The 13,393-nt window shown below is 46.0% G+C and overlaps 1 protein-coding gene across 1 annotated transcript in view; it reads right to left on the bottom strand.

Annotated features, from left to right (window-relative positions):
- Positions 1-4,662: 4,662 nt before the first annotated feature.
- Positions 4,663-13,393, bottom strand: part of TDRP (testis development related protein) — a 53,567-nt gene continuing 44,836 nt past the window's right edge. The window contains exons 3-4 of the mRNA XM_070377734.1: positions 8,528-8,631; positions 4,663-7,213 (exon numbers count right to left, since the gene is read on the bottom strand). Coding sequence (XP_070233835.1) covers positions 6,868-7,213; positions 8,528-8,631 — 450 coding nt within the window. The 3' untranslated portion in view covers positions 4,663-6,867. The remainder of the gene's footprint in view (positions 7,214-8,527; positions 8,632-13,393) is intronic.

Raw genomic sequence — 13,393 nt, 5'->3', positions numbered from 1 at the left:
CACTAACAGCCAAGAAGACTGCCTCTTAACTCAAATGATGGTTTCCCGATTTTGTAGTGATTGGGGTGAGGGTAGATCACGGATCCTTGTAATGACATTGTACAGAATATTTATTTTTCTTAAGATGTATATTAACAGTTTTGGTTGTGTCTGCACGAGTCTTCTCAGATACAGAAGGATCCAGGGAAGTATGTGCCTGTCTCCTGGATGCTCAGCAGTGGGTTGTGAATTGTGCAGATGGCTGAGACCCACAAGGGCCTCAGTCTGGGGCTGTGGTCCTGGGCTCGTGCCGAAGACTGACAGGCAGGGCCCTGACCTGGGGGAGCCTGGTGTGGCCTGCACCACACTGCTTGGAATCCTCTTCTAGCAAAGTAATAAATCATGTTTGTCTACCTATTTTGTCAATTTTGCATCTTACTGAAAAAAGTAGTGTCAATGATTTTGATAATCATGTATTGAAACCTCTCAAAGATAATTTTATTTTAAAAATATTGCATGTACATTTTAGAAAATTTTGAAAATAAAGGTTTATAAAAGAATAAAACTGGTGCATAACCCTGGCACCCAGAATATGTGTGCTTGGAATGGCCCCGGCAGATACAGGGGAGAAATGAACAAGGTCAGGGACCCAAGCCCAGGCACTCCTGCTTCCTTCTTAGCAGGTAGAAATGTGCAGTCTTGCGTATTTGTAAATAAAAGAGTCTGTGCTTTCAGCACACGTTCTGTGCCGAACTGGTGTAGCCAAAACTATGCTTAGTTGTCAGATGATAGTTACCCTGTGTGTGAATCAGGTGGAAGCTTTTCATAAAACCATCAACGGCATATATATTGTTTTCATTTTACAACCAGCTCTTTTTTTCACAAGAGTTTGTAGAAATACGGTTTTTATTGGTGACACGGTACCATGCAGCTGGAAAGAATCACTCTGTGATCAGCAACACTGCACAGGTGCTTCCATCCATCTGATGATGCTCTCCTCACGTCAGACAAGCAGCAGAGCCCAGGAAGCAAGTCAGAAATCTGCAGGGACATTCCCAGAGCAGTGGCGAGAGTGGGTGGTGGCATCTTTCTCCCCTGAAGACGGATGTGTGAAGAGGCTGTGAGGTGGGGGTGTTCCTCCTGAAAGCTTCCTGATCACTTTTATCTCTGTTCTACTTTTGGCAAATTACCTAATGTGTGTTTACTTTTGGGGTGTTGGTCTTTTTTGTGTTAATTTCTTAAGAAGACATTAACCTCTTGAAGTGAGTTCTTCCCCCTCAACAACATGAAAAGTCTTAGGAGATGTGTGTAGCTGTCCCCCATTAATCAGCCCATCTCCACAGGCTGTAGATGTGCTTGGACCGGAACCCACATACAGGGGTCGGCAGGATTTCCAGCAGTTGTGTGGGGCGGGGATGTGACTGGGGTACAGTTGGGGAGGGGCAGACAGACCATGCACACTGTCCCTGGGCCCCGACCAGTCGTTTCCCCACGATCGAACGGCATAGATCAGGAAGAGGGGTGTTGTCCTGGGCCGCAGCTTTTTGTGGCATTCCTGAGCATGGTTCCGTGCCCATGATGTGGCACCTGCATGTCCTCTGTGCTCGCTGGACAGCTGCAGGGGACCCGCAGCACCCCTGTGGGAAGCCTGGCCCCCGGGAAGTGCCATCAGCACATCCATGGTGTCCGTCTTGGCGTTGAGGTACATTTTCCCACCCGGGTTGTGACTTGTGGGTCAGGAGGAGCCATGGTAGGTTCTGCAGCTGACACAGGAGCTGCTTTTGGGGCTTCACAGAGTTGGCTGTGCATGGTCAGGGCTGTCCACAGAGAACCACGTCTCTTTTTGGGACAGTATCGAAGGGTTTGGTGTTAGTTTTGCTGTAAATGCCACTTTTAGAATCATACACAAACAAGATGTAAGGTGTTTGTAGACTGATCCTGTATCCTCTTCAGAAAGAAAGTGAAGTCAGTCAGTCATGTCTGACTCTCTGCAACCCCGTGGACTGTAGCCTACCAGGCTCCTCTGTCCATGGGATTTTCCAAGCAAGAGTACTGGAGTGGGTTGCCATTTCCTTCTCTAGGAGATCTTCCCGACTCAGGGATTGAACCCACGTCTCCCGCATGGTAGCCAGACGCTTTATCGTCTGAGCCACCAGTGAAGTCCTCTTAACTTTGCTGCTTTTGAAGCTGAAACTCCAATACTTTGGCCACCCGATGTGAAGAGCTGACTCATTTGAAAAGACCCTGATGCTGGGAAAGAATGAAGGCAGGAGGAGAAGGGGACAACAGAGGATGAGATGGTTGGATGGCATCACTGATTCAATGGACATGGGTTCGGGTGGACTCCGGGAGTTGGTGATGAACAGGAGGCCTGGCACGCTGTGGTTCATGGGGTGGCAAAGAGTTGGACACGATTGAGTGAACTGAACTTTGCTGAAATCACTAAATGGATCTGGTGGTAGTTTGTAGACTCCCTGGGATGCGGATGTACATTGTGAGGTCTGCACGTGAAGGAGGCTCATCACCTTCTTTCAGCGGGATACTCTTTTTTCCTTCCTCGCCAGCTTTAACGCCAGATCCCCATGGGTGAGGACGGCAGTCCCTGGGGGCTGTCTGTCCTTCACCTGTCGGTGTGCTGCAAGCTGGGCATCTCTGGGTGCTTCAGGGTGAGGTGCTCCCTTCCAGCCCCATGTTGTTGGGGGCATTTTACATGGAGGGGTGTTGGGTTTTGTTGAGTTCCCTTTCTGCATCCACAGAGGTGGTCACGTGTTGACTTGTTGGCTGAACCAGCCTTGCACTTGGTGGTTTTAGTTTGTTTCTCTGGATCGGACTGCTGAAGATACGCTGCATAATTGGCATCTTTTAGTATCTGTCTCATTCACGTTGTAGCATGGCTTAGGCTTTCCCTCCCTTGTGGGCTTTCCTGTCCTCCACATTCTGCTTCTTCATCACCACTGATGTGGAGGTGCTCCCCTACTTTGAGCTGCTGTGAACATGCTATACAAATCTCTCTTTGGAGATACACCCACAAGTGGGATTGCAGGACCGTGTGGTAAATACACGTTTAATATTTTGAAGAACCACCATACTATTTTCCATGGTGGGAATGTAAAATGGTGCTGCCTCTGATAGTGTGGAATAGTTCATTTCTCGCCATCCTTGTCCTCGCCAACACTTGTTAGGTTGTGGCGTTGAGTTTTTGGTTTGATAGTCGTCATCCAAATGGGTGGGAGGTGGTATTTCATTGTGGCTTTGATTTGCATTTCTCGTGATGGTGAGCATCTTTTTCTACGCTTGTTCAAGAACTTGCCTGCCTTTTAATTGAGTTGTATGTGGTTTTGTTGTTGAATGTAGAAGGAACTATTATAGCTGGACACTTAAGGCCTTATCAGCTAGATGACTTGAAAATGTTCTGATTCCCTAGGTTGCCTTTTTCACTCTATTGATTGTGTTCTTTGGGGGCACAGACTCTTCACAATATGAACTGAAAGACATTTAGGTTAGAGCAGTGCTTTTTCTGCAAACTTAAGTGTATTCAGCTGGCTGAACAGTCTGGCAGCTGGCCAGCACCAACTGGACTGGGCTGGGCTGGGCTGGGACGCAACACAGTTACAAACCATAGAACACAGGTGTGGGGACGTGCACTCACCACAACAGCATCAGGTGCAGTCCCCTCAGACACTCGTGGGGAAGCAGCAACTACAGGAAGTGGTGGTATCTGTCTTTGGGGCATGGTGCCATGGAAGCCCCTCAGAAGGTTCCTTGCCTCACACTCACCACCAGAACCACACTTCTGCCAGACAGCAAGTGGCAGCCACTGCCTTGGTCAGTCATTCAGCACCATCTGCACCCCCTGTGGGCTATTTTATCAGTTACAAAAATTTTAGCCAGTTCCTGTCTTCAAGCTTCTTATAGTGTCCTGCCTGTCTTTTGTTCAGTCAAGTATCAATTGAGACTTAACCATAAAATCTGGAAAGAAGCTAAATGGCTAGAAGTAAACTGGGAGAGTGAAGAGAAGGCCCTTTGCCTGCACAAGAGTCAGAGCATCTGGTGAAGTGAGTGAGAACCCGAGGGTCGGGGTATGAAGCTACCACAGAGCCACAGGCCCCCAGGGGAGGGTGCAGAGCAGGACCTGGGGGAGGGCACAGGCCATGAGACTGGTGAGGACAAGGCTGCCCGGGACACACACCACTGGGAAGGAGTTTGGTGGGACGCGCACTCACCACCTGGCTCGAGACAGCACTGCAGGTGCTACCCAGCTCCTAACGGGAGTCAGCGTATCTCTCCAAGAGGCTACTGTTTGGAAAGAAGAGATGAAACCTTAAAAGACTATTAAAGAACCTACTCAGGCTGGCGGTTGAAGGGGAGGCTTGCTTCAGGCTCCCCCTCCTCAAGTGACGGGGAAAAAGCAGGGCCCAGGGCGGGTGGCTCAGACGTGGGGCTCTGCTGCTGCTGCTGCTAAGTCGCTTCAGTCACGTCTGACTCTGTGCAACCCCATAGCTGGCAGTGCCTATTACTCCAAACAGCTTCCGAAGGCCGTTCATATGTAAAAGCTACATCCTGATGACTGAGGTTGAAGTTGGTCATTTATCCATGAATCTACACATTTCGTTGGCATCTTGAAAGACACTGAAACTGTTGAGAAGATGTCATCAGCTCTAAGTCGTCAGAAGCAGATGTCAATAACCATGCAAACTAACAGGATATAAACCATGTTTTTATTTTTAAAAAACTTCAGCATTATGGATGAATTCAACTTCCTTTAAAACCAGTCACTTTCCTGTTAATGACAAAACAACAGGCAAAAGAGCAGACACGTCACTCTTCAGAGAAGCTGTGCAGTTTACAGAATTTAGACAGACCCGCTCTCTTGTCAGCCAGTGAACAAAATAAAGTTGCTTTGGTAAATTCCATCAAGAAAAAAATATCTTTCCCCCAAAGCACACCAATAAATATTTATATTAAAATCCACAGAGTTATTTTAATCAGATACAACAGAAGAAAAATTCATTTTTACATTAATGTTTGTAGATAAGAATAAGTATTATTCACGTGCGTAATCCAACCCCACTCTGGCTTGCATTCGGTTGTGAGGAATGAGGGGTATGAGGGGCCGTTCTGCCAGCTGTGCATCACGTGTGTCCCCAAGGGGATCACAGGCACTTAGCATCATAGCACACTGGCACAGGCTCCCCGAGCTGGAGGCTGTCCCACCTGCCCCCCACCCCGAGCACTCTGCCCAGAACCTCAAACACACAAGTCCCTTCCCTGCACCTCATCACAGGATTAGCCCAAGATGAGCCCGAAGCTCCTGCTTCAGACAGCTCATCTCAGTCATAGCAAGTGTCTCTAGGGAGAAGGACTCCAGTCAATGAGCTGAACTGTTTACCTGAGGAAACACGGTTTTCAACTCCGCTATTAACCACTTCAAGGTTCTAACACAAACAGGATTTTACCACCACTCACATGTCCCCCTTTCAAGGCTCGGTGAAGTAAACTTGTCTATTAGAGAGAGAGGGACATGGGTGATTTTGACAGACGCTACACAGATGACAGACACAGATGGTTAGGTGACACGTGTGGATTGTGGCTAGACGGCTGGTAGTCAGATGACAGGGTGTACACAGACTGAGCGACCGAGAAATGGCAGGTGGCAGGCAGGCACTCTGTCACCCCCTTCACCCCTCGGAGTCCACGGAAATGCTAAATGGCACCCCTTGTGTGGAACAGCACAGAACTGCTCACTGAATACCTTGAAGATAGTGGCTCTCACAAGAGAGGAATGCACAGTGTAACTGGAGGTTTTTCTTTTTAACCAAAAACCCCTATATCTGTTCTGACCTCAGAGACACGTGGTCCTCCTGTGCGTTGGGTCTGTCTTGCTGAGGATACACGTGCTGTGTACCTGACGTGGGGCCCACCTGTCAAGGAGACGACAAGCAAGTTCAGAGACACAAGAGATGCTCAGTGACGCTCCCGAACCAGCCACAACACACAGCTTCTCAGGGTCCAACAGTCTCATTTGAAAAAAAAAAACCCTGGGTGTTACAGAAAAGAGGCACTTTCAGCATTTTACCTACAATTTCAACTCTTAACTAGCAAGTTAATATTTTCCAAACAAATTTAAGTGTCAAGTTATTAAAACTGATCCATGCTTTATAGCATTCTTTAGTCTGCAGTCAAAATAAGAACAAACTTTAGAAGAAAAGAAACATCAGTATTTAAAAGTTCAGGAACCTCAAGATGGGAACACTGTCACCATCTCATATGCTTGTGGGAGGTGAAGCTGTGTTTGCAGACAGTGTATTTCTGGGGATCAGATAACAGCCTTCACTTCTCCAGCGTTTAATTTGCTTGCATATTTTACGGTTTAATACAAACAAAGAGCTAGCACAATGTGACGTGACCTTTGGAAGATTCACGTTACACCTGGATTGCAGGTTTCTGACAACAGAAAAGAAGTGTGTGGCCGCTACATTCTTGTGTCATAGGATACAGGTATGTGCTACATGCAGAGACAGGGATCAAGTCACAGAACACAGAACCGCAACTCAGGACACAGAAAGACAGTTTTGTGGCAAAAAGCAAATCCCCACTGCGGTGAACTTCCCATCTAAGGTCAGCAGCACACGGATGACAGGTGGACCCTCTGCGTGTCCACTGAGAAATCACAGGACGCCTGGAATTTCCTCACTTGGCTTTTGAAGAGGAAAGCCAAATGAAACCACACAGAGCAGATCCTCTGTGATTTTCATCTGGGAAAGACCAAACGGGACACTATACTAATAAATACCACGACACCGCAGACTCTAGGAATGTGAGGGAGATGAGATACAAAGGTGCACGATCAGGCAGACTTTGGTGTGAGGACACGCGGGGGCTGGGCGGTCACTCAAGCTCCTCCCAGTCGTCCGTCAGGTGGCCTCTGCTCTGCCGGCGGATGCTGACCAGCTTCCCGGCCGACCTGAGGCTCCAGCGCGAGCTGCTCCCTGCGCCGGCCAGGCTGGTGTACTTGCTAGAGCCCTTGGTGTCCTCCTGCCAGCCCGGCCGAGACACACGGTCACTCACAGGGCCGCCTGAGTCTGCCGCCACGTCTTCAAGGGCAAGTTTCGGAGGTTCCCAACCTTCTATCTCATCTGGTTTCTTGGACTGTATGTTCTGTTTCAAAACCAAATTGTCCCAAAATCCAGACTTCTTCTCTGTCTTCAACTCTTCTTTTAATCGTAAGTTAGTGCTACAGGAGATGAAAGAGTTAAGTGTTGGTGATCAGTCATCTTAGGATGTCAAGTTGTGTTTATTTTATAAATAAACTCAAACAGATAGATGTGTAAAACCTGAATATTAATATGGAAAAATCAGTCAATACACGTGATTAATAAAATTTGTGAATGCCATATTTAAGGTACCACCACTTGGCAAAACTCAAGCAATGTCAGCCTCAGGGAGAAGACAGAAAAGCAAACTGTCTCAAGGCACACAGAAGGCTGAGCCTGTCTCTGAAGATACGTGAGAAAAGAGGCCCCAGATCCCAGATTCAGAAACAGAGATTATTCCCTGTACCAAGTTGGTTTGCCACAGGCTTATTCAGCTGCAGCCTCAGATGTTCAGAGCTCAGAGCACTGTGTGCCCTGAGGAAAATGCAGCCAACTGGAGTGGGTCCCCACAAACGACACAGCACCCTGGCCGCGAGTCCCCTGGCCTAGCTGCGGAGAGCATCCCCACAACATAGGCCCAACCTTCCAAGTCTTGTTTAACTGGACTGAGGGGCAGAACACAGGCACAAGTTCAAGGCCCCCAGGAGATGCTGGCCTGTTAGCTGCTACCCAGACAGCCCAGAGGACTGACTTACACAGTCCTCAAGGAGAGGGTGGGGAGGTCACAATCATGTGGTCAGAGGAGGGGGAGGACTGGATGGCTCTGATGGGTCCTGAGTGCTGCCAAGGTGCCCTGTCCACGGAGGAGCAGCCTCTCTATGGTCAGATTCCCCAGGATTCACCTGCTGTTGGCAACACCATTTATATTTTCAGATTTAAATTTATATTTTCATCTTTAAGTACATTTTTTTGTTGGCCATGCCACACAGCTTGTGAGATGTTAGTTCACCCACCAGGGATCAAACCCAGGTCCACAGCAGTGAAAGCACCAAGTTTTAACCACTGGACTACCAGGGAATTCCCTAAATATATATTTTTTAAATTCAAAATATTTAACTAGCAGCATTGTCAGCATGTAAGTATAGTTTACAGGCAATCTTTGCATTTTTAACTGGGTTTTTCCTTGATTCTCTAGAACAGCTGCCACCTGCCCACCTTAAACATGTGGCTACCATCTGCTTTAAGGCTTGTAAGTTCAGTTTACAGCTGGAAGTTCAAGAGCTGGTCTGAGAAGCTTTTAAAATTTTTTTCCATTTTTCTATAGTCTTTCAAAGTGCTTATACTTAGAACAACTCATTTCCATCTCCTCACAAGGGAGGAAGCCCCTCTTGTCCCCTCTCATGGCCCTGCCCTCTGTCTCTGGAATGCCTGCTCCCCTGACAGCGGCTACTCACGCTCTGGACTTGGGGGATTTTCGCCCTTCCAGCAGCTGCTGCTCGTCATCCTTGTTAAATAGAGAAGTCACTTCTTTCCAGCCTCGGAAAGTTGCTCCTGGAACCTAATGAAAGGTTAAGAGAAGATCAGACCTGACGCAGTGAATACACAGGTCCGAGTCGTGTCACCCAGTGGTCATGAAGCTGACACTTCAGCAGAGAAGCTGGCCCACACCGCCTTATCTGTGTGTCTGCACAGCGAGTTCTCCCATCAGCTGCAGGCAACCTCCATGCGGCTGAAGACAGTCACCCGCGTTTAGTAACTTCAGCCAAACGAGATCAGGTTGACGGGGCTCCCAACCCAGGGCGGAGGGGTACTGAGGGGTGGGGAGGCTGCACCACCACACATTTTGTAGATTCTTAGAAATGATTTTGTTACTTTTTCATTTCTGAAATCAGGATATAATTAACGCCTGGCACCTTAGATTCAAAGAAATACAGTAATAAGAAGGCAGGGATGGAGAAAAGGAAGTGCATCTGCAGGGCTCTCCTGTCAAGTGCCTTTTCCTGGAGTCACTCTGATGGCTCTGGAGCCTGAAATCACAAAACAGCAGACAAATGTGACACCACCTAGTTCAGTCGCTCAGTCGTGTCCAACTTTTTGTGACCCCATGGAATGCAGCACACCAGGCCTCCCTGTCCATCACCAACTCCTGGAGTTCACTCAAACTCATGTCCATTGTGTTGGTGATGCCATCCAACCATCTCATCCTCTGTCATCCCCTTCTCTCTCCATACATGACCACAGGAAAAACCATAGCCTTGACTAGATGGACCTTTGTTAGCAAAGTAATGTCTCTGGTTTTTAATATGCTGTCTTGCTTGGTCATAACTTTTTTTCCAAGGAGTAAACGTCTTTTAATTTCATGGCACCTAAGGGAGCTAATAAAACTTCAGTAACTGACCCTAAAGAAATGTGGTACCTATAAATGTTTTATCAGAGAATTCAAAATAACCCTATTGAAGTTTAGTGAACCACAACACAAAGGTAACTAAATGAAATTAGGAAAACAATACATGGAACAAATAGGAACCATAAAGAAAAAATCTTAGAACTGAAAACACAAAACAAAAATTTTAATAGGGTCAAAAATAGACTTGACAGTGCAGAGAAACAAAGACATCTGAAAGTATCCAGTAAGAGAAAAAGAAAAAAAGAATGACAGAGAATGAAGAAAGTCAAAGGGACTTGTGGAACACAATCGGTACAGAATAAAAGAGAAAGGGACAGAAAGTATACTTAAAACAATAAGGACTGAAAATGTCTCAAACCTGGGGGGAGAAATGGATATCCAGATCCATGAGACCAAAGGACCCCAGATAAGTTGAACCCACGTAGATCAGCACCAAGACACATAATTAAATTGTTCAAAAAGAAAGAATTTTGAAAGTAGTGAAAGACACTACTTACATACAAAGGAACCCTTCACCCCAATATGGAGAGATTTCTCAAGAGAAACTTGTCAGGCCAGGAGAGGATGAGATGATATAGTCAAAAGATATTTTAACTACTAAGCATTTTCTTAATTTACTTACTGAATTATAATTACCATAGGATATGGAGAAGGAAATGGCAACCCACTCCAGTATTCTTGCTTGGAGAATCCCATTGACAGAGGAGCCTGGCAGGCTACAGTCCACGGGGTTGCAAAGAGTCGGACATGACTGAGAGACTTTACACTCACACTCATTATAACAAAAGAAAAAAACCCTATCAACCAAGATTTCTATATCAGCAAAACTGTTCTTCAGAAATGAGGGGAGATAAAGACTCTCCCAAACAAACAAAAGTGAAGGGAGTTTGTCAGCACTAGACCTGCCTAACAAGAAATGCTTAAAGGAGTTCTGTGAGTGAAAATAAACACAAAGCCAGAGTAAAACTCACTAGGACAGGTAAATTTATACTCAAGAGTAATACAGTAATGGTGGTACATAAATCACTTATAATTCTAATTTAAAAGTAGAAAAAAAGTACTAAAAATAATTCCAACTACAGTAATCTGTCCTTGGATACACAAAAATATATGTAAACTGTAATGGGTTAACAAGACCCAACTATAAGCTTCCTACAAAGAGTCTCACTTTAGCTTTAAAGACACACATAGCCTGAGTGAATGGATGTAAAACTAACTTCAAGCAAATGGTGAACCAAAAACAGTAGGGATAGCTATACTTATGTAACACAAAACAGACTTTACAAATGGTGAAGAGGGACAAAGGTCACTATATAATGATAAAGGGGTCAGTTCTATCAAGAAGATCCAGTTATTAAATATTTATGCACCCAATACTGGAACACGTAAATGTATAAAGCAGAAATTAACAGAATTCCCTGGTGGTCCAGTGGTTAGGACTTAGCCTTCTCACTGCTGAGGGCCTGGGTTTGATCCCTCGTTGGGGAACTAAGATCCCACAAACTGCATGGTGCAGCCAAAACTACTGCTGCTGCTGTGCTAAGTCGCTTCAGTCATGTCTGACTCTGTGTGACCCCATAGACGGCTGCCCACCAGGCTCCCCCGTCCCTGGGATTCTCCAGGCAAGAACACTGGAGTGGGTTGCCATTTCCTTCTCCAATGCATGAAAGTGAAAAGTGAAAGTGAAGTCGCTCAGTCGTGTCCGACTCTCAGCGACCCCACGGACTGCAGCCCACCAGGCTCCTCCGTCCGTGGGATTTTCCAGGCAAGAGTACTGAAGTGGGGTGCCATTGCCTTCTCAACTACTGCTAACACCTAAAAAGAGAAACTGCAGTACAATAATAATAGCTAGCGAATTTAATACTACACTCTCAACAATGGATAGAGATCAGACAGAATCAATATGGAAACAGTCTGAACAACATTACAGATGAAATGAACCTCACAAACACATATAGAATATTCTATAATGTGACTGCAAAATACACATTCATTTAAGCACACATGGAACCTTTTCTATGATAGACCATATATTAGGCCACAAAACAAGTCTGAGCAAACTTAGGAGACTGTAAGCATAGTATCTTTTTTGACTGCAACATATACCATCAGAGGAGGAAAAGTGGAAACTGCATGCAAACTAAACAATACTCTCCTGAACAACATCAAAGAGGAAACAAAACTGTATCTTGAGACAGACAAAAAAATACAACATACTAAAACTTACAGGATGCAACTAAAGCAGTTCTAAGAAAGAAGTTCACAAGACAAAATAACAATCCTGAATAACATAACTCTATGCCTTAAGCGTGAGAAAAAGAACAAACTGAGCACAAAGTAAAATGGAGTGACAAAGAGGAGAAACGGAGACACGAAAATGACAGAAGAGTTATAAAACTAAGAGTTGGTTCTTTGAAAACGAAAACAAAATTGACAAACCTTTAGCTAGACTCACCAAGGAAAACAAAGAACCAACTTAAAATTCTAAATGAAAGAAACATTACAATTGATACCATGTAAAATAAGGATCATTAGAAGTTACTGTGAGATTACAATTGATATCACCCTGCTCCCCAGATGGGGGCTCTGCATTCATCCGGCTGACCCTTTTAATCTGTTAGGATGACACTCAGCAGTAAACTCTACAGAAACTCCTTAGACTAAGTAGAGAAACAGCTAAGGCTTCACGTGGCTTGCTCTGAAAACTACATACTGTACAATGGTCTGCTGTGGACCTGCTCCTCAGTGGGAATGCACAGATCAAAGTGACTCACCAGCAGAGCACAAGAAGACATGCAGTTGTTGTAGAGTGTGTGATGCTACAAATGCATTTGCTAATAGTAACAAATACATGTAGTAGTCCTAAAATGTGAAAAATGTTCCTGATCAACCACCAATTAAACTTTGAGTTCTTGGTTTGTTTGGTCACTTGTGCAACAATGTTTGTATCTTTTCAATACCCAAATCAGTTGGCAGTCAACTCAATTATTCATGCTAATAGAAGAGAAGAGAGAGGTTCCTGATTCAAAGCCAAGTGCATCTGTGTGCCAAAAGCATTGAGCAGGAAAATGCACTGTGGAATCCCGAGGGGGTGACCTGAACGTCTGTCAGCTGACGCCTCTTTAGGCAGGCAGAAGGGGCTTTGGGGACTAACCCAAGCCCACCAGCTAGACCCCAATGTGCTACCAGCTGTCCGTGCGTATCTGGGGACTCACACGCTCACTTTTTGTACATGTGACATCTGTGTACATGTGTGCATATTGACACGTCCTGTGTTTATACATTATATGCAGACAAGACCTCTAGAGGGAGGAGCAAGAGCTGTCAACTGGAGAACTGGGTGGCAGGCAGAGATGAGACTCACCACATCCCCTTCAGTCCATTTTCAGTCTTAGATCATGTGTCCCTGCTGGAAGGAGCAGGAAACAGGGCATCCTGGAGTGGTGGACTGGCCACGGGAGGAGGTGGCCCCAGGAAACTAAACGACAGATGGTGGGCAGAAAGAGCATGAGGTGTTGCCAGGCAGATACTGAATTTTCTGGGAGGAGGAGAACAGGGAAAGTCACCAGATAGAAACTGGTGCAGGACAGAGCTCAGACACTCAAGATATAAATGCAGTTAAGAGGAGTTTCGTGAGGAAAATCAATAAAAGGCAGATGCGCAGTGGGCACAAGAAGCAGCCCCCAGTTCAGAACAAAGCTCCCCTCAGCCACTGGAGGACACTGCCCGCCTGGACACTGCAGAGAGGGACATGTCCAGCAATGCAGCCTCAGATGTCGGCAGATGTCAGCCTCTGACCCACAACAGAGGCCTTGACAAGTGGCGTTTTCCAGGGGCTGAGGGCAGGTAAGTGCGTACCCAGAAATCTAACTAGTCCAATAAAACACACCTCCCCCTGCGCCCTGGGAAACAC

The sequence above is a fragment of the Bos mutus genome, chromosome 1, assembly GCF_027580195.1.
Source record: "Bos mutus isolate GX-2022 chromosome 1, NWIPB_WYAK_1.1, whole genome shotgun sequence".
Classification (NCBI taxonomy): Eukaryota; Metazoa; Chordata; class Mammalia; order Artiodactyla; family Bovidae; genus Bos; species Bos mutus.
This window is presented reverse-complemented; position numbering and strand designations above follow the sequence as displayed.